A 27,542-nucleotide genomic window follows, 5' to 3' on the forward strand; every position below is an offset into this window, starting at 1 on the left:
TCTGGAAAAATCTAATTTTATTTCCATGAACATATGCCTTAAGGACATATAAAAATTCACAAACCTCAAGGACCAGAAAAATACCCTTTCCTCCCCTCTCCAACCCACAAAGCAGAGTTAGAACAAAATCAGAAAATTCCAGAAACACTCAGGTCTGACAGCATTTGTGGACAAAGAAACAATGAACATTTCAGGACAATGATTGATTGGGAATGACTAGCACTGTATTAAAGCTGTGATATTAACTGTTAAACAGTGAGATTGAGATTTCAGAAATAATTAACATCACTACCTGATTCTGCACTGTCAGCAGAGTCATGGAAAAACTTTAGTATTTGTTACTGCAGTGTGGAAGGACACCCATGGACTCTGGATAATATATGCTGAGCTAAACAGTCTCTTTTGTTTCAGTTTTCTAATGGTCTCATTTGTCATTTTGAATCCATTCAAAAATTGTACAGTTAGTAATAAATATGATAAGCCAAAAATCTGGTTAAGCACTCTGGTAGCAAAGAACTTATTTTGTTACAAAAATTGCTGCATTGACTAGCACTCTACAAAGTGATTTTATCACATATACTGGTACAAAAGTATTTCAATCTATTTTACTGAGTTTATCTTCCCATCCAAACAGTGGTGCCTTCACGTTATGTCATGTACTAAATAAATCCCATTTAGTCCAAACACTAATACATCTCGGAAGTAAGAAGGCCTTTGCACATTTCTCAAGTAAGTTTCTAGTCAATTTTCCAGTAGGAAACAAATTTTGCATGACTTTTCAGCATCGAGGAAGAACAACTCTGGCTGCAAAAGGTTAGCCACATTCAGTTAGATCCTGAAAAAAGGAAGCAGTTCCATTCCATCAAATAGAACTTATTGTATCCAGCTACGTGGACAGGTGATCTTCACATCGGATAGCTCGGTATTTGGACATTTCTTCAGGAAAAACTTTGCTCAGTTCATGAATCAGAAGTCCCTTGAATTTCTGGAACAATGAAGAAGATTCATTAATTGCAAGATGTTTTCACATGGCAAGCTTAAAATTATTAGTTTCATTTCATTTTAGTTCATAGTTCTTTGTTTTATCCATCCATTGCATCAACACCATCCACCTCTCCATGCAATCTTGATGGACACGAGTTATTTTCAGGTTCTGTTATTTAGAATTTGAGTATCCTCATTCATTTTTGAATGTTCAAATGTTGCAGCAATCTTTCTTGTGAAGACTTTTATATATAAAAAGCAAAACAAAGAAAAATGATTATAGAAATATTAAATGACTCAGAATAGTATGACAAAATGTTGCAATTCTTCACACAATTTTGAGATTCTCATTGTATTGTAAAGCAAATAATTTGGAAGTATATAATTACCAGTGTGAAATATAAAAAAAACACACAACCGAAACAAGTTTGCTCCTAGTTCAACACCATGCTCACAACAATGTCAGCTGAAGATAAAAAGCAAATTTATTATAAGAAACAGAAGACAGAAGGACAAACTTCCTTACTTTCAACCTGGGTGCAGATGGATAGTTTCTCTCAAGTTTGGAGTAAATTAACTACACACAAAACAGACAGAACAACAGACTAGACAAGAAATACTCCCAGTTCAGTTCACATCTTAACAGGCAATGCATAATTAAGATGGCCTAAAGGAAATTCTGCCTATTGCAGTTCATCAACAGTCACTACAAGTATTCAGAACCTGGGAAGCTTGCAGTTTTATCTTACAGTTTTGCTTCCTGTGTGCTTGGTGCATCCAGATGTATTGGCCCCTGGGCCTTCTTCCTCAAATCATAACTTTCAGGTATCCAGTGCCAGCTAAGTTCAAATCCAGCAGTGACAAAATTGGGAGGCGAGGTACTAAGAAAAACAACAATGAAGCCATGCCCAGGCCTTATGTCATCGTGAACTGAAGGCTCGCCATTTAAGATGTCTTCAGTTCATTACCATTTACTGTTTTAAACTGTTCTGTCAGCTCAGAAACTTGCCCAAAAAAATTATCACTCCCCCAACTTTGAACAGGGACCCCATAAGACAAATGAGGAGTGACAAATATCAGCTGGGAGCAGGTGATAACAGTGGAGGGGTGAGGAGGATTGGACACACTCATCGGAGAGGACGGATGACAAGAGGAAGAGAAAGAGAGTTGTGAAAAGCGAGGGAGTCCATAAACGATGGGAGTGGTATCAACATTGTTTTCAAGAATGCTTTCACAACAGAGTTACTTCACGCTACACTTTCCAGTGACCTTTACACACACCTAAGAAAATTAGATTCCTATAGTATGAAAACAGGCCCTTCGGCACAAGTCCACACCAAACCTTCGAAGAGTAACCCACCCAGACCCAACTCCCTCCGATGAATGCACCTAACACTATGGGCAATTTAGCATGGCCAATCCACCTGACCTGCATATCTTTGGATTGTGGGAGGAAACTGGAGCACCTGGAGGAAACCCACACAGACACAGGGAGAATGTGCAAACTCCACACAGACAGTCGCCCGATGCTGGAACTGAACGCGGGTTCCTGGCGCTGAGGCAGCAGTGCTAAACACTGAGCCATCATGTCGATAATTGATATAAAAAAACTGGGCAAACGAATCTCACAAACACCGGAACATCTGAACTTGCGCGCCAAGTTGGGCAAACAGTCAGTATCTATTTTTCTGGTTACCTGATCCTTAAGTTTTATAGAACTGAGCATCATTCAAGAACAGTAAAACTAACAATTAGAAACCTAAGTATCAGACATTTGTGCATGTTGAGACTTCTTCAGGGTCGCAATACACATCAGCCAAGTTCAACAATTCTCTGGTTCCCCACATTAGGGGATTGCAGGACTGACACATGAGGAGAGATCGACTAGGTTAGGATTGTTTTCGCTGAAGTGCAGACAAATGAGGGGACATCACATAATGACTTATAAAATTCTAACAGACTTATAAAATTCTGCAGGGAGCATGTTCCCAATGGTGAGTGCGCCCAGAACCAGGAGTCACAGTCTGAGGAATCGGGGTAAACCATTTAAAACAGAGATGAGGAGACATTTCTTCACACAAAGAGTGGCGAGCCTGTGAATGCTAGACTACAGGATGCCAGAACATTGAATGTATTCAATAGACAATTAAATAAAGCACTTGGGACGAATGGGAGCAAAGGTTATAGGAAGAAAGCAGGATTAAGCTCTTGAGTTGGACGATCAGCCATGATCGTGATGAATGGCAGAGCAAGCTCGAAGGACCAACTAGGTTCCTATCTTCTAGGTTTTTATGTTTTCAAAAGAAGATTTAGGTCATTATTTTATCGAGATATTTCTACAAGAACATAGTCATAATACTATACAGCCTCAATTTTTTGGACATGTAATGCACTATTTGTATTTGAGGCACACAGGTTTACTATGTAGGGTTAACAATAAAAGCATGGATCATGTATTAAACAGCTTCAGTGAATACCTGCAACATGATACTGAAGGGACAATATGGAAGTACAAGGTTTATGGCAGTATTGTCTAAGCAAAACAAAATGTTTCCAAAAAACACTCAAATGATATTGAAATCAGTACAAAAGTTAAAAGTTCAACATTTTTAAACCTCACAGCTTTGAAAAGTTACAAACATCTAATACAAATATCAATACAGATAAGGAAACATAATAGAACAGCTCTTTGCAGTAAACACTGATCCCATAAATGAGGAAAGTGTGGACTCCCTTAGCTATGCTCTGTTGCAGACATTTGGTGCCAATACGAGACACTATGTCTCAATTTGTTTCCATTGTGTCTTTCTCTATAACTAAGATACAAAGTGGCATGTATCTAGAGAAGAGTCTTAGATTGGAGTTTAGATGTTGATGCAAAATGACGAGGCAGCAGATTCTTTATAATCTTTAACACAGCAAAACATGAAAACATTCACAAGCACATGAACAAAATTAGACTAGGACAGAATTGAAAGCTTGGTTAAAAGGTTGGTTTTAAGGAGCATCTTGAAATAAGGAAATAAAGAAATAGAGAGGGGTGAGGTTTAGGGAGGCAATTTCATAGTTTAAGGCTAAGGCAGAAGGAATGGCTGATCACTGAGGTGATTAAAATCTGGCGTGAACAAGATGCCACAATTGGAGTAGTGGAAGAATGAGAGATGTATGCCTGGAGAAGGTTACAAAAGAGGTGACTTGATGATATGTTCCAACAAATATTAACCTTTTTTTCAATTGTGCTGTTAATTGAGGAGTCAAATTATCTGAGAACAGGAATGCAATGCAAGATAACGTGGAGTAGAATTCTGAAATTTATGGAGTGTGAAAGATTGAAGACCAGACACAGGTACGATGAATTAGCCATATTAATAGATAACAAAGGCATGGATAAGGATTACAGATGAACAGATGATATGATGGACTCAGACACAAAATGCAATCTAATCTAATCTAACAACAGAATAAACAGCCTTGGTGATGCAGTGCTGATATCAACTCATGCTTATCTTGAAGTCAACTAATTTGGTTCAGCCTCAGACTATTGTCTGGAAAAGGAGTGGAGTCAGTAGTTAAGATTTGGTGCAAACTGAAAACAGCAGGAAGTATTTATCATTGGCTGCAGTGGTCCCTCCAGTCAGCTGGATAGTCAGCGAAAGCTTCACCAAATTAAGTGCCACTCATTAATCCAGCAATGATGCAGTCCTGTCACCTGATAGGTCATCCTACACAAACCTGTTCCTTCTCTTCACCTTTCAAACATCCTAACCAACTCCCCAACTACATTTGGGTCCTTTAAATTATCCAGGTCATGTAATTTCTCCAGCCTACATAATTCCTTAGTGCACAAAAATAATAATTAGATTCTAACTTTTGTGAAAATAACTATTTAATGATTGCACATTCTATTATTGAAAACCATTTAATCTTCTTTTATCCTTTACACACTCAACTTCAACCTTTTGCAATAATTTATGTCTAATTTCTCTCCAAGAAAAATCACCATGACAGAACAATGATATCAGTACCATCATTCATATTCCACCTCCTTTGCTTAGATTCAGCTTAACCTTTGGATGCATACTTCATAAAACAAACAGTCAGAGTCTCTATTTTTCTGGCTACCTGATCCCGATGCAAACTCTTTCCATACACTCCACTTTTAAGGAGATCTATTTAACACATATCTGAGGGCACACGGACATTCCCTTAACTTACAATGCAATTGATTCTGCAACATCTTTAACAAACACTTTCTACACAAACTTTGAAATTAGGAGTGGATGAGGCCATTCACCCCTACATCCTGCTAAAGAAGCTGAAATATTCAGAAGTAACTGAAAGATTAAAATGGCTTTTGATAATACAATGCACCACCGTCAAATGATTATTTTCCCAGAAATATCAGACAGTTTAGAAGTGCTTTGTTTTATTAGAATAATTATTTATTGACCTGACTTGCAACACCAAATGCACACTCCCACCTGCCCAATAACCCCTCAGCTTCATAATCTACCAACCACTGCTTTAAAAAGATTCAAGGATCTTAATCTATGAGAAAGATGGGCCTGGAAGGTGGATTTCCTGAACAATAACCAGAAAGCATGATTTGAATCCAGACAGTTGTTTGTTTATTTCATCAACTCTTTATCTCTTGTTATCCCTGAAGAACAAACTGCTTGGATCAGGAATAAGTCTTCGATCCCACCTGTGACAGAGACTAGGAGGCAAAGAAAGAGGGAAGACTATGACAGAGAGAAAGAGGAAAGGAAAAAGAAAGTCAAGCAGAGCAAAAGAGAGGAGATGAAAGACCATGAATGGGATACAGTGTCTCCAAATTATTTGAAATGAAGCAACTTTCTGTAAAAGCAATGCAACAAAATCCAAAAGCTGTGTCTGGAAGAAGTGTGAACAGCAGGCTGATGAACAATTGATATCCAAACAACATTCATTTGTATAAGGCTAAGAGTCATACCTGCAAAGTGAAGAAATTAAAACTAGAGCAGCATCCAAAGTGATATAATTGAACTCAGTGTTGACTCTGGAAGTTTGTGAAGTGTCGCATTGAAAAGAGATGTTGTCCCACAAGGGAGCATAGAGCTTCACTGGAGATAGCCAATAGCCTTGTGGTCAGCCTGTTGGCAGGTGGTCAATCATTTTCTTTCACCACCTTGATTCTGTGGATGAGTTCATTGGTAGTCTGGTTCATTTACGAGACCAGGTTGTCAGAAAATAAACTGCCACTCTTAACATTTGTTGTGCAAAGTTCTCCCTCTAACACTATCGGACAATGATGTGAAGGTGTTAGTGTTGGACTGGGGTGGGCAAAGTTAAAAGTCACAACACCAGGTTATAGTCCAACTGATTTATTTGGAAGCACGAGCTTTCGAAGCACTGCTCCTTCATCAGTAGCAAAACAAAGCTCTGAAAGCTTGTACTTCCAAATAAACCAGTTGGACTATAACCTGGTGTTGCGAGATTTTTAACTCTGACTAGTGAAACCATTGTCAAACGTTTGCCACCCAGCAATTGATTTTAGTCTAACCCAACTGTCCTGATCGTTAGTTGCCCTGTTTTAGATTGCTCAGCCACACAGACTCATTTTTGGTTCAGTGAATGCCTCAGACAAAGTGAATGCAAATTGAACTGTAGGACTCCTAGTTCTGTCAGTATTACTTCAGACAAGATTTCAATTAAATACATTCAGCCAGTTCCCTGAACCTACAAGCATGGAGTTGTATTCATTCATATTTTCAGAGTATAATTACACAAGTAATATGCTTTTGAGTACACTTTTGTTCTGTGCATGTGTGCTGCAATGAGAAGTTGATTGCATTGACTCCTAAGGTTAGGAAATCTACTCATTTTAGTAAATCCCACCTGCTTAAGCACAAAATCAATTAAAAGGTTGTGATTTTTGACAACACTACCATCAAATGGAGGAGAGATGTGAGTAATGTGGGGGAAGGGAATGGGGTGGAACTGGAGGATGCAGTGTCAGACAGCAATCAATAACATGTCCAGTGAACAGAAGGAGAGAGTTCTCACACATGTGATGTGATTTACATAACCCACATATATGTAGATACCTCTTTGCCTCTACAGTGTTAGCAACATGGTCTTACCAGACATCTTACCAACAACCTGGCAGCACATGACAGCTTCTCTGGGATGTGAATTCGGGACCTCTTACATATTAATTAACTAGTTCACCAAAAGTGAGAAACATACACCTAGACAAATGAATCGCTGATAGTTCCATGAACAAATGTATGTTTTCATTGCTGCCTAAATTATAGTCATCCTTTCATCAAGAAATATCAAATCATACACCAATTACACCAAAGGTCAGCTAATAACAAGGACAGAGAAATAGAGGTCATGTTTCACATCCATAATATTTTATCTGAACAGAGAAAAGTTCAAATTGCATTAAGTTCCAGCACGTATTAGAAAGGAAAAAAAATAAAGTGGCAACCTGAGAAATTTTGGAAGTCAAGAATTATAAAACAGAGTTGTGATGCCACGTTGCCAGATTGAACATTCCCACGTGGTAGCAACATTGAACTGATTTTAACTCCATCTTCTGTTTGAAATGTGCAACTGAATTGAAGAAGAGACCAGTGAAAGAAGCACAATTGATGAAAAGAGAAGTGATTTGAGTAATATGGAGTGAAATGTCTTCTGAAAAGCCAAAGTGCTAGAAATGTAGTTCAGAAGAGACCAAATTAAAACCAGGTGTGCAGAAATGTGAAGAATACTCATTAGCGGGATGCATTCAATAATGGACGTATGTGCTGGAGGTCAATTCTGTCAGAAAAACTGCTGTAGTGAAAGCACAACATTCAACCTTAGCAGGTTAACTACAGAAAAGGTTTCCCTTTCTTCCTGTATCGTTACTCTCTCCAAATCTTTCACAGCTCAGCTACATCAAAAATTCCTAAGATCATTGTTGAGACATGCAAGAAAATTAATCCTAGTGGTTTTGTCCTTGCTCAACAGTTTAGAATTCTTTGATCTTCATTCAACACCAGGTTATAGTCCAACAGGTTTAATTGGAAGCACTGGCTTTCAGAGCGTTGCTCCTTCATTAGGTGGAGCAGCGCTCCGAAAGCTAGTGAGTCCAATTAAATCTGTTGGACTATAACCTGGTGTCATGTGATTTTTAACTTTGTACACCCCAGTCCAACATCAGCATCTCCAAATCTTGATCTTCATTGTTTTCTTTCAAGTGCAACTTATTGTTACCTTTGCCATTTCTTGAATATTGTTGAAAAGAAATCAATTTGTCAAAGCTTTTCATTTTGCATTCATCAGGATAATTCACAACACTAATTCAAGGGGAATACCAAAATTCATACCACATGACATAACAGTTCTTGAAAATGGTCTCTCACTGGTAGAGGCATTGCCATTAAGACTGCAACAAATCATATTCACATTTGATGTTTACCTGAAACCGAATATTTGCTGGATAATCCTGATTGTACATAGAATCAGAGCTGAAAATGTATTGCTGGAAAAGCGCAGCAGGTCAGGCAGCATCCAAGGAACAGGAAATTCGACGTTTCGGGCATAAGCCCTTCATCAGGAAGGGCTTTCATCCTGTTCCTTGGATGCTGCCTGACCTGCAGCATTTTTCCAGCAACACATTTTCAGCTCTGATACTCCAGCATCTGCAGACCTCACTTTCTCCTGTACATAGAATCACACTGTTCTTTGCAAAAAGAAAAAATACATTCACATATTGTGCCGATTTCAACCCAATAAAATTAGTATCACTTTTCTGTCCAATGCCTGGCTAATTAGGGTCAACCTGACTGGTTTCAAATTTAAACACAGCCTGACAGTTAACAGTCAATCATTAGTTGGTACATTTGTCATGAGAACAATCGACCAGAACTAGGTAATAATGAATCAGCACTCTCCTCATGTAGTATAAATGTTGATTTTCCCTTTGGCTTGGTATGTTTGTCAATTTTCCTGATAAGTGCAAGAATGTTTTGATAAATATTGCCTTTTTCAGTAATATTAAATAATGGAAATTAAAGAACAAAACTTACTGTATAAAATTCTTGTCCTCTTGTAATTTCACATCCTCAACATCTTTCCATTGTTTCTCACTTCATCCATGCTTGTCCACTTACTACATTTATTGAGTCATACAGATGTACAGCACGGAAACTGACCCTTTGGTCCAACTTGTCCATGCCAACTAGATATGGTAACCTAATCTAGTCCCATTTGCCAAGACCTGGCCCATAGCCCTCAAAATCCTTCCTATTCATATATCCATGCAGATGCCTTTTAAGTGTTGCAATTGTACCAGCCTCCATCACTTCCTCTGGCAGCTCATTCCATACACGCACCACCTTTTGCGTGAAAAAGTTGTCCCTTTGGTCCCTTTTAGGTCTTTCCCTTCTCACCCTAAATTATTGCCCTCTAGTTCTGGGCTCCCCCCACGGCAGGGAAAAAACTTTGTCTTTTTATCCTATCCATGCCCCTCATGATTTTATAAACCTCTATGAAAGTCACCCCTCAGCCTCCAACACGCCAGGGAAAACAATCCCAGTCTATGCAACCTCTCCCTTTAGCGCAAATCCTCCAAACCTGGCAACAGCCTTGTGAAACTTTTTTGAATCCTTTCAAATTTCACAACATTCTTCTGACAGGAGACCAGAATAATTGCACGTAATATTCCAAAAATGGCCTAATCAATGTCCTGTACAGCCACAACATGGCCTCCCAACTCCCATTTCCAATGCTCTGACCAATAAAAGAAAGCATACCAAACGCTGCCTTCACTATCCTACCTACCTGTAACTCTACTTTCAAGGAGCTATTAACTTGCACTCCAAGTTCTTTGTTCAGCAACACTCCCCAGGATCTTACCATTAAGTTTACAAGTCCTGCTCTGATTTGATTTTCCAAAATGCAACACCTCACATTTATCAAAATTAAACTCCATCTGCCACTCCTCAGACCATTGGCCCATCTCATCAAGATCCCATTGTACTCTGAGGTAATCATCTTTGCTGTTCACTACACCTCCAATTTTAGTGTCATCTGCAAACTTACTAACTATACCTCTTATGCTCACATCCAAATTATTTATATAAATGATGAAAAGTACTGGACTCAGCAAAAATCCTTCTGACGCACGACTGGTCACAGGCCTCCAGTCTGAAAATCAACCCTCCACCATCAAGCCAGTTCTGTATCCAAATGGCTAGTTCTCCCTGTATTGCTAACCAGTCTCCCATGGAGAACCTTGTTGAACACCTTACTGAAGTCCATATAGCTTATTCCTGATGAAGGGCTTATGCTCGAAACGTCGAATTCTCTATTCCTGAGATGCTGCCTGGCCTGCTGTGCTTTGACCAGCAACACATTTGCAGCTGTGATCTCCAGCATCTGCAGACCTCATTTTTTACTCCATATAGATCACGCCCATCGCCCTGCCCTCATCAATCCTCTTTGTTACTTCTTCAAAAAACTCAATCAAGTTCATGAGACATGATTTCCCATGCACAAAGCCATGCTGACTATCCCTAATCAGTTCTTGCCTTTCCAAATACACGTAAATCCTGTCCTTCAGGATTTCCTCCAACAACTTGCCCACCACTGATGTCAGGCTCACTGGTCTATAGTTCCCAGGCTTTTCCTTGCCATCTTTCTTAAACAGTAGCACATTAGCCAACCTCCAATCCTCCAGTACCTCACTTATGACTATCAATTACACAAATATCTCAGCAAGAGGCCCAGCAATCACTTCCCTAGCTTACCATAGAGTTCTAGGGTATATATGATCAGGTACTGGGGATTTATCCACTTTTGTGTTTCAAGACATCCAGCACGACATCATCCTCTCTAATATGGACATTTTTCAAGCCATCACCATCTATTTTCCTACATTCTATATCTTCCATGCCCTTCACAGTAAACATTGACGCAAAATACTCATTTAGTACCTCCCCAGTCTTCTATGCTGCACACATAGGCTGCCTTGCTGATCTGAGAAGGGTCCTATTCTCTCCCTAGTTACCGTCTTATCCTTAATGCATTTATAAAAACTCTGTGGAATTTTCCTTTCACCTATTTGCTAAAGCTATCTCATGTCCAATTTTTGTCCTCTTAAGTATATTCCTACTGCCTTTATACTCTAAGGATTCACTTGATCTCTCCTGTCTATACCTGACAAAGGCTTTTTTTTAAACCAAAACCTCAATTTCTCTAGTCATCCAGTTTTTCCTATACCTACTCACCTTTTCTTTCACCCTAACAAGACTCTTGTTCTCTCGTTTTTGAAAGCTTCCCATTTTCCAGCTGTCCTGCGAGCATCTGACCTCAATCAGCTTTTAAAAGTTCTTGCCTAATACCATCAAAATTGGCCTTCCTCCAATTTAGAACTTCAACTTTTAGATCAGGTCTATCCTTTTCCATCATTATTTTAAATCTAATAGAATTATGGTCACAGGCCTCAAAGTACTCCCCCACTGACACCTCAGCCACCTCCCCGGCTTTATTTCCAGAGTCAGTCAACTTTTGCACCTTCTCTAGTAGGTACATTCATATTCTGAATCAGAAAATGTTCTTGTACACACTTAAATTCCTCTCCATCTAAATCCTTAACACTATGACAGTCTGGGTCTATGTTTGGAAAGTTAAAATCCCCTACCGTAACCACCCTCTTATTCTTCCAGATAACTGAAAACTCCCTACATGTTTGTTACTCAATTTCCCACTGACTATTAGGGAGTCTACTATATAGTTTCCCACAACTAGGTGTTTTTAAATCACTTGCAACTAGATTTCAAATTCACAGTAAAACATACATACTTTTCGGTTCCTGCAGGACTTGATTTTCTAACATGTTTTTCAGAATGTTGATCACTTATATCGTTCTTCTTTACTTTGGCCCACCTGACACAACAAGTAGACTTCTATTATCTCACTACGTTCCGATGGCTGTCTTATTTAGAAACTTTGGAGCAATACAAGAGGCCATCTAAAGTATGGGGTGAATTTTACCAGAAATTGGCCAAGTATTACCTGAAGGAAAATGGGCTGTGACCATGTGTTACTTTCACTTCCTTGAGTACAAATATTCCCTTGTGAACATTCGACTCAAATTATTTTATTCAAAACAAAAAACTAAAATAACTCACTTGCCTATTAAACGAAGAAATGTTAATGCGATTAAATCGGAGAAAAGGGTTATTGTTTTCGACAGAGACACAAACTGAAAAATTACCTTTCATTTGTTACAGAAACAAAGACTGAAACCAATATTGGAAAACAAAACAAAAAGTGCAGTTGAAACTATATAAAAAGGAAAAACCAGAGCTGTTAGTTGTAGACAAGTCTAGTGATGCAGTACTGACAGGTTGAAGACAACAGCGGCTCAACCACAAAGCTTTCTATTAGCATAAGTTAGTTACTGCAGTTGTGTCTATTAATTAATGATAACATTGTGATCTGTATTGTGTACATTCATCAAAGCTGAGAAGAGCTTGCAGATGTATGCCATTTTGGTGAAGAACTTGGAAAATACTGACAGTTGAACAGCAAGTTAGCCACTAGAAAGCTAAAATTCTTTGAGAAAGTGAGTTTTGAAGGATTTTTTGCCAGACGTTTATGTCATAAATGCCAAATGGACTGCTGAGTTAATCCATAACATGTTGGTTGCATCAACCAAGAAGTTAGTCATTTATAATTATTTATAATTTCTGTTAATTCGTATTTAGCTTATAGTGATTCTGGGTTTAGGTATCACTCCTTACCTTGTATAGGGAAAAAAAAACTTTTATTTTAAACCATGAACTCTTGTAGCTTTATTCTTTCAGAATTTTTGAATCACAGCGTTTTTAAAAAAATTGTTACAAAACCTTTGCTTAGTTCTTCAATGCATGAAGATTCAGATTCATAACAACATCCTAAGTAAAGTTAAACTACAAGGAAAATGGAGTGTGTCCTGCCTTCAATTACCAGTTGCAAAGAAGCTGCCTTATTGATCTTCAGATCAACAAATCCAAGTACCTCAAGTTAAAAATTAGAATGGAAAAAGGCCTCTGCTATCACCTAGAAATTCAATATATTCTCAAGTTCAAGAGCTTAATTGACCACCGCCAAACAAAACTGTATGACTTCACTAACCAGGATCTTGCCACTACCTAAAAACACATCATACATTATACATAGTCAACAAATATTTTCATTGGCACTGTAGTGAATTTTAGAACATTTTTCCAGTTAGGAAACAGCTGGTGAGAGCGAGCAAGATGATCCTGCACACAGGTGCAAGAGTGTTAAAGAGATTAAAAAGCAGGATTTCAAAGGCATGAGCAATCTCGTGATTACTCCCAATACCACAAGGTGGTCAGTACAGAAAGAAGAGGTTTGAGTAACTGTGCATGCTGCTGGATAGCTTGTTCAGGAGGGAGGAATTTAGATTCCGGAAGCAGTGGGACAGATTCTGGGATGGACAGGGTCATATCTTAACAGAGTTGAGGCCAACATGCTTGCTAGTAGATTTACTGGTGCTGTTAAGGATTGATTAAAAAAAACAGCTTGGTAGGTGGAGTAAAACCTGATAGGAAACTCAGATAGGGGAGAAAAGTTCATCATGGAAGGAAAAACAAACAAAATTTCAAAGCAACAGAAACAAAGGCCAACGTCAAATAGTCATAGATGTACAGTGTGGAAACAGACCCTTTGGTCCACCTCATCCATACCAACCAGATATCCCAACCCAATCTAGTCCCACCTGCCAGCGCCTGGCCCATATCCCTTCAAACCCTTCTTATTCATGTACTCATCCCGATGCCTTTTAAATATTGCAATTGTACTAGCCTCCACCACTTCCTCTGGCAGCTCATTCCATATACATACCATCCTGTGTGTAAAAAAGTTGTCCCTTCAGTCTCTTTTATATCTTTTCCCGCTCACCCTAAAACTATGCCCTCTAGTTCTGGACTCACCCATCCCAGGGAAAAGACATTGTCTTTTTACCCTATCCATGCCCCTTGATTTTATAAACCTCTATAAGGTCACCCCTCAGCCTCCAACACGCCAGGGTAAAGAGCCCCAGCCTATTCAACCTCTCCCTATAGCTCAATTCCTCCAACCCTGGCAACATCCTTGAAAATCTTTTCTGAATCCTTTCACGTTTCACAACGTCATTCTGAGTGGAAGGAGACCAGAACTGCACGCAATATTCCAACTCAGCACCGATCCTTGTGGAGCTCTACTGGTCATAGGCCTCCACCACCACCAGCCTCTGCCTTCTACATCTGACTAAGTTCTGTATCCAAATGGCTAGATCTACCTGTATTCTATGAGGCCTAACCTTGCTCGCCAGTTTCCCATGGGGAACCTTGTCAAATGCCTGACTGAATTCCATACATATCACATCCACCGTTGTGCCCTCATCAATCCTCTTTGCTACTTCTTCATAAAACTCAATCAAGTTTGTGAGACATGATTCCCCATGCACAAAGCCATGTTGACTATCCTTGATCAGTCCTTGTCTTTCCAAATACATGTACATCCTGTCCCTCAGGATTCCCTCCAACAACTTGCCCACCAACATCAGGCTCACTGGTCTATAATTCCCTGGCTTGTCCTTACCACCCTTCTTAAACTGTGGCACCACTTTAGCCAACCTCTAGTCTTCCGGCACCTCACTATCGATGTGACTATCGATGATCCAAATATCTCAGCATAAGGCCCAGCAATCCTTCCCTAGCTTCCCACAAGAGTTCTAGTGTACACCAAATCAGGTCCTGGGGATTTATCCACCTTTATGCATTTCAAGATATCCAGCACTTCCTCCTCTGTTATATGGACATTTTTCAAGATGTCACCATCTATTTCCCTAACTTCTACATCTTCCATGCCCTTTTCCACAGTAAATACTAATGCAAAATACTCGTTTAGTATCTCCCCATCTCTTGCAGCTCCACACAAAGGCAGCCTTGCTGATCCTTGAGGGACCCTATTCACTCCCTAGTTATCCTTTTGTCCTTAATTAGGCTCACAAAATGGAAAAATATTAAAAAGGATAATTCAAAGACTTTCTCAATGCACGCATCATGCAAAGCAAGGAAGACGAACAAGTAAAAACAAACCAGTGCAATCCTATTGATATTGTGGAAGTGAGGCTGCAGTTTGGCCAAGGCTGGGACTTGAATAAGCATACTCTTTGGTAATCTCGTAAAATGATTCATTTCAATCAATACTGACAAAATAATTCTTTAGATTGTCTACCTTTAATGTGTCAATTTTTCCTTTGACTTGTTCATTCTTGGCCAAGGCTCGCTCCAGGCATTCTTTGGTGTAAAGTTGAGGATTTCGGCCTTGATCAATATATCTGTTTAAAATTAAAAACATGAAATGTACGAGATGCTATGCATGTATTTTTTTCGAAGTATTACACAGCAATATTGCACAAGAGTAGCCACTCTGAGCACTAAGAACTCAGAAGAAACAGAAGTTGAAACAAGTCTCCAATCATAAGACCACGTTGATTATTCTCTTGCGTTCACTCAAATGCCCCCATGCACCCCCCCCACCCCACTTTAAATTCCAGGAAAGATAAAGCTTTCCAAATACTATCAGCACTCAACAGTCATGATCCCTTATTGCTTAAACTCAGGCCCTCCATTCACTGCAATATTTTTGCAGCTGCTGATCTAATCAATTAATCCCACTTCTGCCCTTGTCTATTTATGAAAATCTTCAATCCCTTCCATCCTGATCATTCCTATCAGGAGCAAGTCACGTCTTTACTCTGGTAATTCCTCACGAGCACAAACTTGAATACCTGCTGAACAAATATCTAAAAAAAATCCAACATCAAACCTAGCTGGAGCACATCAATGAAAACACAGACAGAGGGAATTCAATATCAGTGACTGTCAGTTGATAAAATTTGGTTTGAAAACAGTAATTATGTTGTGAATAAGAAGTAGCCACAGTGTTATGTATTTAAAGAATTTGAGGGATTTCACCAGACTCATTTCTGGGATGGCATGTTTGTCATAAGAGAGATAGTACATCTGGGGGGTGTAATTATAGGTAGTTCTTCTATAACGCGATGGTTACGTTCTCGTGCAACTCCATGTTATAGAAAAATTGCACTTTAGAAACCTTGCTTAAAATGTTGGCAATGTAATCGCATTACAGGCGACATATTTTAAAAGTTCACGCTTTCCAAAAATAACATCCCCAATTCATCAATTGTGTTATAGTGAATTCACGTTAACAAAATGTTCGTTATAGCAGAACAACCTGAACTGGAGTTGAGAAGAGGGAGGGGCGAACAGATTGTAACGTCAAATTCTGAAAGGGCTGGACAGACTGGATGCAGAGCTGGACACAGTTAACGCTTCCCTTGGCAGGACAGTTTAGAAGAGGTCAGGATCCGTGATCAGCCATTTCAGACTGAGGTAAAGATATTTATGAACCTGTGGAATTTTCTACCACTGCGGTGACCAGGTCACTGACCATATTTTAAGAAATATAGAGGTTAAAGGTATCAAGGGGAGGAGGGGGGAATCCAAGATGGTAGTGATCTGGCAGGAAGATGGCTTTGCAGAGCTAGGTCATCGCAGTATTCTAGAACTCTGAAAAAGTCAGAGTCATAGAAAGTTCTAAGAAGACACTTACCTGCATTTTCGCCATCCAAGCATGCCTTAGGAGTGAGCAGGTTCGCCAAAGGCCAGGGATTTCCTTCAAAAAAGGACTACACATCTAATTTTTACAGATCTGACATAGAGAAGAGGGTGCTCAGTGCTAAGAAAACACTTTCTGTCATTAAGACCGAATGGCTTTGCAGGGTGTGGGAGAGAGAGTTGGGCATTGAGACCGCTTCAGAGACATGGGAAGATATTTAGGAAAACACGAGAAAGATTTTGATGAGCAACAGAAGCTATGTTTTACAGTTGAAGATTCTCCACAGGGTCCACTTCAGCGTGCCCCAAATGCAAAGCAAGTACGAGCACTGTTACTCATTGCCTCTGGTTCTGCTGCAGGCTCCGGAGATACTGGAGCTCTATGGTAGGTACAATAGTGAGGATCTCGGGGACAAGGGTGGAGATGCACTTGGTTTCTCCTCCTCCTGGCCTGTGCAGTGTATTCTCTGTAGGTGCGCATAAGAAAAAAAAACTTTTCAACATTTTTTTTTGCACAAGAAAGAATATTCTGTTTGATTGGGTGTCTGAAAATCCTCCGGGTCTGTCAGGTTGGTGGAAGGTAGTTTTGGAGCATATCCCTTTGGATTTACTTACATGTATGGTACACCATAAAACTGAGAATTTTTATATGACAAGGCAGCCCTTATTGGACTACCTAAACATTGATCTGGCTGCCACACTCATAAGGATTTTTTTTATATAACCGTAAAGATTGTGTTTTACAAGTCTAACACCCAGAATGGGGAACTGCGAACGTATGAACACGTAAGTTAATACTCTCGATGGTCAAGAGCTAGTGTTTTGCTTCGCTGAGCCATATTATTTGTTAATTATTATTTGTGTCTCTTTAGTTTTTTTAACATATATTTGTAATTATTTGTATTTTTTGTAATAGCAAAAAATTTATTTTTCAATATGTTTAAAAAATATCAAGAAATATGGGAGAAAGTGAGACTATGACAGTGGAAGACAGGATCAGCAATGATCACATGGAATGATGGAGCAGGACAATTTGTTAAATGAGCTATTCGTGTGAGCCTATTAATGCTAGCATCCAAGGTTAATGTATCTGCAATGTGATGTAGGTTCATAATAGATTATTAATCTAAGTGGAAGGATGATCTATAGATTTAAGTTTGTTTTGTATTTCTACATTGTGTGTTAAGGGGAGAGCATTTTTAATAGATTTCATTCTTTGTACTTTCATTTTAGATGTGTCGCAAGAATGATGAAAGACTTGGTTTGTTTATATGCATTTAGACAAGCTCTTTAAAACACTGGCGATTATTAGTTCAGTGCATTAGGAACAAAAAGGTAGGAGCAAAAAACAAGAGTGAAGCAACATAAAATCAGAACAACCCAAAAAAGGTCAGGCAATAACAGGCTTCATTCAGAGAAAAAAAATGTCTGCAGAAGTACTATTTATAGCAGTCTCCAAAGCAGCTGAGGTGGTGAAAATGTCTCAAATTGTTTGAAAGAAAATTCCTTCTGGATGCATTTAAACAGCCAATGTTAAATAACAAGTGAGCTGTGTTAGCCATGTATTTAAGGATATCAAGAAAAGACATTAACTAAAGAAAGCAACATGGACTGAATGTAAAATAAATTTCCAAAGGAGACCAATTATAAGTATGCCAACTGAACAAGTTGCTTTAAAGTGGAGACAGGGTGACCCTTCTCCAAAAGTTGAATACCTATACGGTTCTTGCAGAGTACAAAAGGGTTGAAATCTTATTAATGATATTTGTAATAAAACCATTTAAAACAGTTCTTCAGAATGTATTCTTCAGAAAAACAACCCACCCAGATGCATTCACCTACCCTATATTTACCCCTGACTAATGCACCTAACACTATGGGCAATTTAGCAAGGCCAATTCACCTGACCTGCACATCTTTGAATTGTGGGAGGAAACTGAAACACCCGGATGAAACCCACATATATTCGGGGAGAATGTGCAAACTCCACAGACAGTTACCAGAGGCTGGAATCAAACTCGGGACCCTGGTGCTGTCAGGCAGCAAGGCTAACCACTGAGCCACCATGCCGCCCCAAATTTTTACTTTCTTTCTATAAACCTCTCAGCATCTTCTTGAGAAAATGTTCAGTGACAGATCACCAAAGTAAACAAATGGCAAAAATAAAACTTATGGTCAGTCTAGCCATGTTTCACTTTGGGATCCAACTTGTCCAGTTTTACCATCAGCTGGGATAACAGTAAAAATAATACTAATATAACTATCCCAAAAAAAATATAAAAATTTTCAGGCAATCATGAGCTTTTATAAAACCTTAATACCTCAGTTACAGAATGGTGCAGAGTATTGGAGTCTGCGAAATAAAAGCTAAGAGTTTTGAAAATATGTGGCACACATTGAAGACATAGAAATACAAGGAAAATCATGTGAAAGAATGCAAATGTGTTGTTTTTTTCCAAAATTATGAAGGGATGAGACAAGGTTGATAAAAAAAAGACTTCTTCCAATAGTTAAAGGGTAACACATCATAGAATCAGAATGGCTACAGTACAAACGCAGTGATTCAACTCGTGACAGGATTAGTATTTTACCAGAGCAATTTGAGTTCCAATTCCCTATGTTTTTCACCATAGTGCTGCAAACTTTACTCAATCAAATTCATACAATTCATCATGAAAGCCATAATTAAATCTATCTCTGCCAAACTTTCAGGTAGTGCAATTCAGATCTTAACATTCACTGCTTAAAGTTACTCATCATACTAACGTTGATTATTTTCTCAATTATCTTAAATGGGCAGTCTGGTTCTTAATTCTTTTACAAGAGGAGCAAGCCCAGCTTTTCAAAATTATCCACATAACTGAAGATCTTCATCCATGGAATCATTAAGTTTTTCCTGCATTCTAACGTCTTCACAACATTAAGATGTGGTGAAATAAAACCAAGGATGAAGCTGAATCAATCTTTTATACTTGTTTTCATATTTTATACCTCGCAGAATTGTGAATGCTTTATCATCCTGATACTTCCAATGATTTGTGCAAATGGTCCCTCTGCTCCTGAATTCTCTTTAGAATTCACACCAAAATAAGTCACTTCATAGCTCTCTACATTAAATTTCAGTTGTCATTTGTCTATTTATTCCCACAAACCTGTCTAAGCCCCTTTGCATTCTACACAAGTTTCCTCAATGTGCACAGTTCACATTACTTCCAAACTTTATTTCATCTGGAACTTTGACATTGTGCCATTGACACCAAAGTTTAGGTCATTAATATTTAAAAAGAGCTAGATTCCAACATCAGCCCCTGAGAGCCCCACTATAAATGTTCCTCCAGTCCAAAAGAAAACTGTTCACTGCTGTTTTTCAGCAAATGTCACATCCATGTTGCTGCTGTTCCTTATATTCTAGGAGTCCTATCTTTGTTTATAAAACAGTTGGAGCACTTTATTAAATGTGTTTTGGAAACCCATGGCAACCACATTACTCCTTCAACCCAGTTACTGGAACAAACAAATTGTCATGCTATTTTATTCAAGAAATACATTCACATCCCGATGCTTGAATTATAGTGACTTGCATCAAAAATTTAACATGCTCGTTAGTCTGTTTCAAAATCTGCAAGCTTTTAAGCACTATGTAAGAACAAAAAAGGATGGGTTAACTGGCTAACAGGCAAGTGGTGCTGAATCAAAATTGTATTAAAATGCCAAATCAATACACTATCTCTATGTTTCAATCACTGAAGGGCATAAACATCTTTAACCACTTCACTGAGGGGCCTGAATCTTGCAACATGAATACTGCTCAATCTTCCAGTGTAAGGGTGTCAAAATTCTGAGTTGAACTCAGTGAATATGTTAGCTATACATGATCTGACCTCAGTAAATCAATGTTGGCTTTCCTTAAAGAACCCACATTTGCAAAAGTGAGCTAATTGTGTTCCAAATTATCAGTTCCAAAGGACAGCCTCCCACTGAGGCTCAACTAACTAGCCTGTAGCTGCTAGGTTTTTGAACAATAAGGTATAATATTTGGAATTCTCTAGTCCTCTGGCACTAGATCTGTACCTAAGAAGAATTGGAAAGTTATGGCAAGTGCCCTAGCAATTTCCATCCTTGCTTACGGTGCATTTCCTCTCTTCACAGTGACTTATCATGAAACAAGATTCAGAAAAACAGGAGTAAGCCTTTCAACTCCTTGAGGCTACTCCACCTTTAAAAGCATTGTGGCTGATTCAATATTTGTCATATCCACTTATTTGCATTTACCCCTTAACCCTTAATTGTTACACTGTGTTAATCAAAAACCTATCTTTCTCAAACGTAAATGTAGACAAGGACTTTGCACCGACAACTCTCTATGGCAAGGAATTCCAAAGACTCAATCGTGATAATAAATTCCTCATCTCAGTCTTAATTTTGAGATTTTGCCTGGTGGTCCTGGACTCTCCCATATCGTGAAACATCCTCTCAGCATTTATCTGTCAATCCCCTTAAAAATTCTATATATTTAAATAAGATCACCGCTCATTCTTCTAAATCTCAGTGAGCAAACTTTCAAGTAATTCCAGCCTTTGCTCAAGACAATTCCTTTTCCCACACCCCCACCAAAATTATCTTTTACCCTAAATAAGGGGACCAAAACCGCTCTCAGAAGAAGATGTGGTCTCATCAGCACAATGTACAGTTGCAGTAAGACTTCCCTAATCATATCCCATAATCATAAAGCCTAAGCTATAAGGGCCAACATTCTATTCTCCTTCCTGGTTGCTTGCTACAACTGTGTGCTAGCCCGTGTTTCAAGCACTGTATTGCAGCTTCCAGCAGTTATTTTCTCTATATAAATAATACTGTTCTTTTGATTTCCCTTCCAAAATGAACAAGTTCACATTTTCCCACATTATACTCCATTTATAAACTTTTTGTCCACTTTCATAACCTATTAATATCTCTGTAAACTGCTTGCATCCTTCTCACAAACTGCCTTTCCACCTATTTTAGTGCTGTCTGCAAATCTGGCTACACTACTTCCTGCAAATTATTCAAATATTTTCAACAGTTGCGGTCCCAACACTAATCACGGTCTTCGGAATCCACTGGTCACAGGTTGCCAACCTGAAAATAACCCCTTATTGTTTCCTGCCCATTAGCCAATTCATTATGCCAACATACAACCTCCAACATAACGGATGCTTATCTTAGGTTACCTTTTGTGAGGTACCTTGTCAAACACCTTTGGTTGTCCAAATACAGCACATTCACTGGCTCCCCTCTATCTACTCTGGTTGAGACTTCCTCGAAAAACTTGAACAGATTATGATGTAGAGATGCCAGTGTTGGATTGGGGTGGGCAAAGTCAGAAGTCACATGACACCAGGTTATAGTCCAGCAGGCTTATTTGAAATCACAAGCTTTCAGTACTCCAAAAATACTTCAAATAAACCTGGTTTATTGTGCTGTGACATCTGACTTCGAATAAATTAGCTAGACAGTTTCCCTTTCATGCAGCCATGCTGACTCTGTTGGGTTGGATTATGATTTTCAAATGTGTTGCTATTAAGTCTTGATAATTGATTCCAATATTTTTCCAATAACAGATGACAGGCTAATTAACCCCCATACTTAGCCACATTTTTATCATCCCTCCCTTTTTGAATAGGGATGTATTCCAATGTTTTTCAGAATCCAAAGGTTTTTGGAAAATTAGAACTAATGTATCCAATACCTCTGTAGCTACCTCTTTTAGGATCATAGGAAGCAAGACATCAGGGTCAAAGGGCTTATCTGTCTTTAACTCCATTAGCCTTATACTACTACTCAGATAGTGGTACTTAATTCTTCCCTATTTTTCTTTACTATTAATGAGATACTCACAATATCTTCCACTGTAAAAACTGAAGCAATATACGTGTTTAATTTCTCTGCCATTTCCTTGTTCCCCAGCAGTATCTTCCCAGATTAATTTTCTGGGAAGTGTTTTTTATTTAAAAGAAGGTCTTACTGTCAGTTTTAATATTCCTCACATGTACACACTGTTTATTGCCTATCATTTGAGTCATCTACCTTATTAACCTTTTAACTAGACTGAATGCTAAATTTTGAAAGAGCAGAAAGAAGAGGAAAATTTACCAATTCTATTTCCACATTGCTCCAAAATTAAAAGCAAGAGATTTAGAACAAGTACAAAAACATACTTCTTCAGAGAGCTTTAGATAACGGCTGTATTTATGTGACTCATCCTGTTATATTTCTGGTCAATAGCAACCCAAAAATGTTAATAGTAAGGAAATAATAATAATACCACTGAATATCAGCGACTTGGCTGTCTAAGTATTATTGCTTGTTTCAGTAACTGAGGTGTTCGAGAGTAGTATTTGATGCTGTACAAGCAGAGAACGTCCTCATTTTTCACCTTGATACAGAAATGTTATTAAATGGTTGAAGATAACTGCACCTAGAATACTACCCTCAGAACTCCTGCAACAATGTTCTGAGATTGAGATATTTCATTGCAATAACCATAACCACCTTTCTTTCCTAGTTATGACTCCATCCAATGGAGGGTTGCCCTGACTCCCACTGATTTCAATTGTGCTGGGGTTCGTTGCTGCCAGCCAAATCCTGCCATGATGTCAAGACCAATCATTCCCACTTTATTAAAAGGCCTTCCTCTTCAAAGCTGATTCCATCAGTCAAGTTAGAAAAACCAAAAGCAATTCAGTCTCACAGTAAAGTATTTCCTTTATCAAGAGTTTTCTGATGACAACAATCATAATCCAGATATTGAAGCTGCAAAGCCCTAGGCTGCTGTGACGAAATTAAAAGTACATTAAAAAAATTTCAGGGAATCTTATTATCACTTTACCCTACAAAAAAAATGTTTGATTCTGGATTTACAAAAATAGTTCAAGTACACCCATTTTGCAATAAACTCTTCTTGTGTAAATGCGGCTTTAAACAGCAAAGATTTAATATAATTACAGTAAAGGCTATAGGTACTTTAACTACTTTCACTTGTGAAACAATTGAAGTGACTTGCATTAACCTATTTACATATTAAAAACTCACCAAATGAAAGTTGATCTTCACAATTCAGTAATGCATTGCAGAATACAGATATCTCATACAAATACTCTGCTGAGTCCAGACTAGCAAGCTTGACTGCAAAAATTATTTGTAACACAAACTAAGTCTTGACAAATAATGAGTTATAATTCATACTTACTCAAATACTTCCAGAGGCACATTAATATCATGCAGTTGTTGTCGGCATTTATCGACATCCTGCAACCCCGTAATCATAGAATTTCTGGAGAAGAAGAGTGAAATGTGATTTTACTAACAAACTATCAAATTAAATCAAGGATTTGTACAAGGTATTATTAGCAAAACCTTTGGGCAATCGTACTTTTTGCTTGATTATTGTTATATGTAAAATATATATTCTAACTTAATGTTTAAAAACAGACTATTTAACAAAGGCTTGTTGTGAAACACCCAGAATTTTTTAAAACGTTAAAAGGAATCCAAGATGGTGGATGGGAATAAATTATGGCTGTTTAAGAGCTATTCCTCTTTTTGAAGTATTTTCAGTATTGGAGCTGATTTCCTCAAATTCTAGAAGCAGTAGTTATTGTTTAATAAGCTGTTGCATTGTGTCAGAATTTGCGGGGGGGGGGGGAAAACTAAGAGAAGGGGGCGAGATTAAAACAACAACACTTTAAAAAAGAAAGACGACAAAGGCAATGACCATAAATAAGGAAGGGATTAGAGGGATATGGGTCAAATGCTGGCAAATGGGACTAGATTTATTTAGGATACCTGGTCATCACGAACAAGTTGGACTGAAGGGTCTGTTTCCATGCTGTATACCTCAATGACCCAATGATTACTGATGAATCCTGCTAAAAGATTTAATTGCATACCTTGATTTAGATATTAGAAGGCTTCACCTTTATTTATACTAGTCAACAATTTTACCTAGATTTGCTAAATTGCCACTGCAAGTAGATTAAATATAAACAAGATCCATATTCTGAAACCTGAATTAGAATATAACCAACAATTCACTGATACCCACGCTATTTTTACTTTACCAGGTCCTGGTGTTCAACTCCCATTTAATCATACTGGGAATGGCAGATTAAATCGAGGAGATTGGCCTTTATTTTGTCATGTTTGGCAAAATGAAAAGTGGTCTCATTGAATCATATAAAGTTTTTACAGGGCCTAACACCAGGATGTGTTGCAGGATGTTCCCCCAGCTTGGAGGTCTAAACCCAGAAGAAAAAGTCTCAGAACTGAAATAGGGAGGAACTCCTTCACCAAAAGTACAGTAAATATTTAGAATTCTCTATCTGAGGGCTGTAGAGGTGCAGTCATTGGGCTTGTTCAAGTTAGATATTTCCAGATATAAAGATATCAAATGATATGGGGATAGGGTGGGAAAATGGCATTAATCATGATCAGCCATAATGTAGTTGAACAAAGATGCAGTCTCAAGGGGCCAAATGCCCTATACCGGTTTCAGTTTCTTATGTTTTATCACTATCTATAGCTCCAGCCTACAAAATGTATGTAAAGTTTACAATGTCACAACACACAAGACTCCTTAGGAGGATAGTTGTTCAGTTAGTTGGATACCCCAAATTGATCAAATTCGTGCAAATTGCACAGGGTTCAATCCCTGTTTGGCCAGGATGGATCCTGCCGACTCAGTGCAGGACATAGTGCTGTGGGTTAAACTTGCATTGAGGCAAAGACAGACAAGGTGACAGGACCCTTGGCCATGACTCATTTTGCACACTTCTGCTCTTACCTTTTCTCTCCCCTCCAACAGTACCAATAAGGTCCTCACTTTCCAATCCACTAACATCTACAGCCAAAGGATCATAAACTTCCATTTCTGCTAACTCAGTGGGATGCCACCAGACATATACAGCCACCCTTCTCGTCAGCATTCCATACGGACCGTACCCTCCAAGGCACCCTGGTCCACTACTTTGCCATTTCCAACAGCTTCCCACATCCCTGCAGCACCTTCCTATGCAATTGCAGAAGGTTTAACACCTGCCCTTTTGCATCCTCCCTCCTTATTTTGCAAGGCTCCAGACACACCTTCCAGGTGGAACAACAATTTAGCTGCACTCCACTGAATCTAATCTATTGTATTCACTACTCATTCCTTTACACAGAGGAGACAAAACACAGGCTGGGTGACTGCTTTGCAGAACACCTTCATTTTGTCTGTAAAAATAGCCTGAAGCTTTCGGTTGCCTGCCACTTCAACACACCACCATGTTTCACTTCCCTTTTTGGGCCTATTGTAGCACTCCACCGAGGCAGCACAAGTTGGAAGAACAACATTTCATACTTCACTTGGGGGCCCTGCAGTCTTCAGGACTGAATATCACGTTTGATAATTTCAGAACCTAAACACTTTCTTCCGTTCCATTTACCAAACCCCACACACCCCAGTCCCTGTCATGACATGTACTGCTTTCAGTACAGTAAACCAGTTTTCACCTACTTATGGTCCTCATTATCAGTTTTTCTTTCTCCTGAGCACACATTCACCTATCCTTTTGTCTCCTTAACTGCTGTTTTCTCTCTCTGTCTCTCTCTGGTCTTCATTTCCACCTACCCGCTCACTCCTGGCATAGACCCAGCAGGGCCAAATAGCCTGTTTAAGCAAAGGTAAAGTCACCATCGTGTTACCAGACCATGGAACTGCTCTCATTAGTGTGTCGTGACTGTAACTGGTTTAACCTGAGGGTTACGTTGCTTCAGATTCAAGGAAAAGGTTGAGGAGTGCTCTTCACTGTAACTCAGCCGGTGCAGGAATTGAACTCGCTGTTGGCATCACTTTGCTTCACAAAGCAACCATCTAGCCAAATAAGCTAACAAATCTTCTAGCAGCACACAAACCAATTAATAAAATGATGCACATTGGAAAAGCGTATGACATGGAAATGCCTCCTGATTAGGTTACTTGAGGTCCACATCCAGCTGGAGTGTAACTGAAAGGGGCGGCACGGTGGTTAGCACTACTGCCTCACAGCGCCAGAGACCCGGGTTCAATTCCCACCTCCGGCGACTGACTGTGTGGAGTTTGCACGTTCTCCCAGTGTCTGCGTGGATATCCTCCGGGTGCTCCGGTTTCCTCTCACAGTCCAAAGATGTGAATTGGCCATGCTAAATTGCCTGTAGTGTTAGGTAAGGGGGTAAATGTATGGGTGGGTTGCGCTTCGGCGGGTCGGTGTGGACTTGTTGGGCCAAAGGGCCTGTTTCCACACTGTAAGTAATCTAATCTTAAAGAAACAGCATTGTTGTGAACAATGGAATTAAGCTTTGCAGGCTGCAATTACACCCATCTTCAACTTAAAACAGAGAGCACACAGTGCAACTACAAAACACCTTCAGACCAGACCTACTTTGCTGTCTGGGCACTTTGAACACCCCCCTCTACCTTATTTTGGTCACCTTGATGTACCTCTGCCCTCCTCCACCTCCAGTCCCAGCCCTGCCCTCCATCCCCCCCTCACTCGCTGCCCCATTCTGTCCCCCCACCCAGCATTGCCTCTCCCCAACTCCACTCCCCACCCCCTCACACCCACATGACGGCCCAGCCCAGCCCAGGTCGCCTGCCGGCTTACAGCTTCTGGTTGAGGCCGGCCTGGCTGCTGGGCTGGAAGTCACTGACGATGATGCCGAGCTGCCGGATGTTCTCGATGAACTTCTCCAGCTGCTCCTCCAGGTTGTCGAACTTCTCCGCCATCGCGCGACCGGGCAAACGGTTGGCGAGCCTCACCGCCCCGCCCCCCACTCTCTCACACACACACACTGTCCTGGCGCAAAAACCGGAAGCGGCACGCTCCGCCTCAC

The 27,542-nt window shown here is 39.3% G+C and overlaps 1 protein-coding gene across 2 annotated transcripts; it reads right to left on the reverse strand.

Annotated features, from left to right (window-relative positions):
* On the reverse strand, nucleotides 1-27,542 carry med10 (mediator complex subunit 10). 2 transcript variants are annotated; one of them, XM_060825332.1, is made up of 4 exons: nucleotides 27,314-27,542; nucleotides 23,884-23,967; nucleotides 15,250-15,352; nucleotides 1-985 (listed from the first exon to the last, which is right to left on the reverse strand). In XM_060825332.1, the coding sequence occupies exons 1-4, from the start codon at nucleotides 27,433-27,435 to the stop codon at nucleotides 887-889; spliced, it is 408 nt and encodes a 135-aa protein (XP_060681315.1). In that variant the 5' UTR covers nucleotides 27,436-27,542; the 3' UTR covers nucleotides 1-886. The 2 variants fall into 2 exon arrangements, with proteins under 2 accessions (XP_060681315.1, XP_060681316.1); XM_060825333.1 differs by lacking the exon at nucleotides 1-985 and adding an exon at nucleotides 1,017-1,226.

This window comes from Hemiscyllium ocellatum, chromosome 5, assembly GCF_020745735.1.
Source record: "Hemiscyllium ocellatum isolate sHemOce1 chromosome 5, sHemOce1.pat.X.cur, whole genome shotgun sequence".
NCBI classification, from domain to species: Eukaryota; Metazoa; Chordata; class Chondrichthyes; order Orectolobiformes; family Hemiscylliidae; genus Hemiscyllium; species Hemiscyllium ocellatum.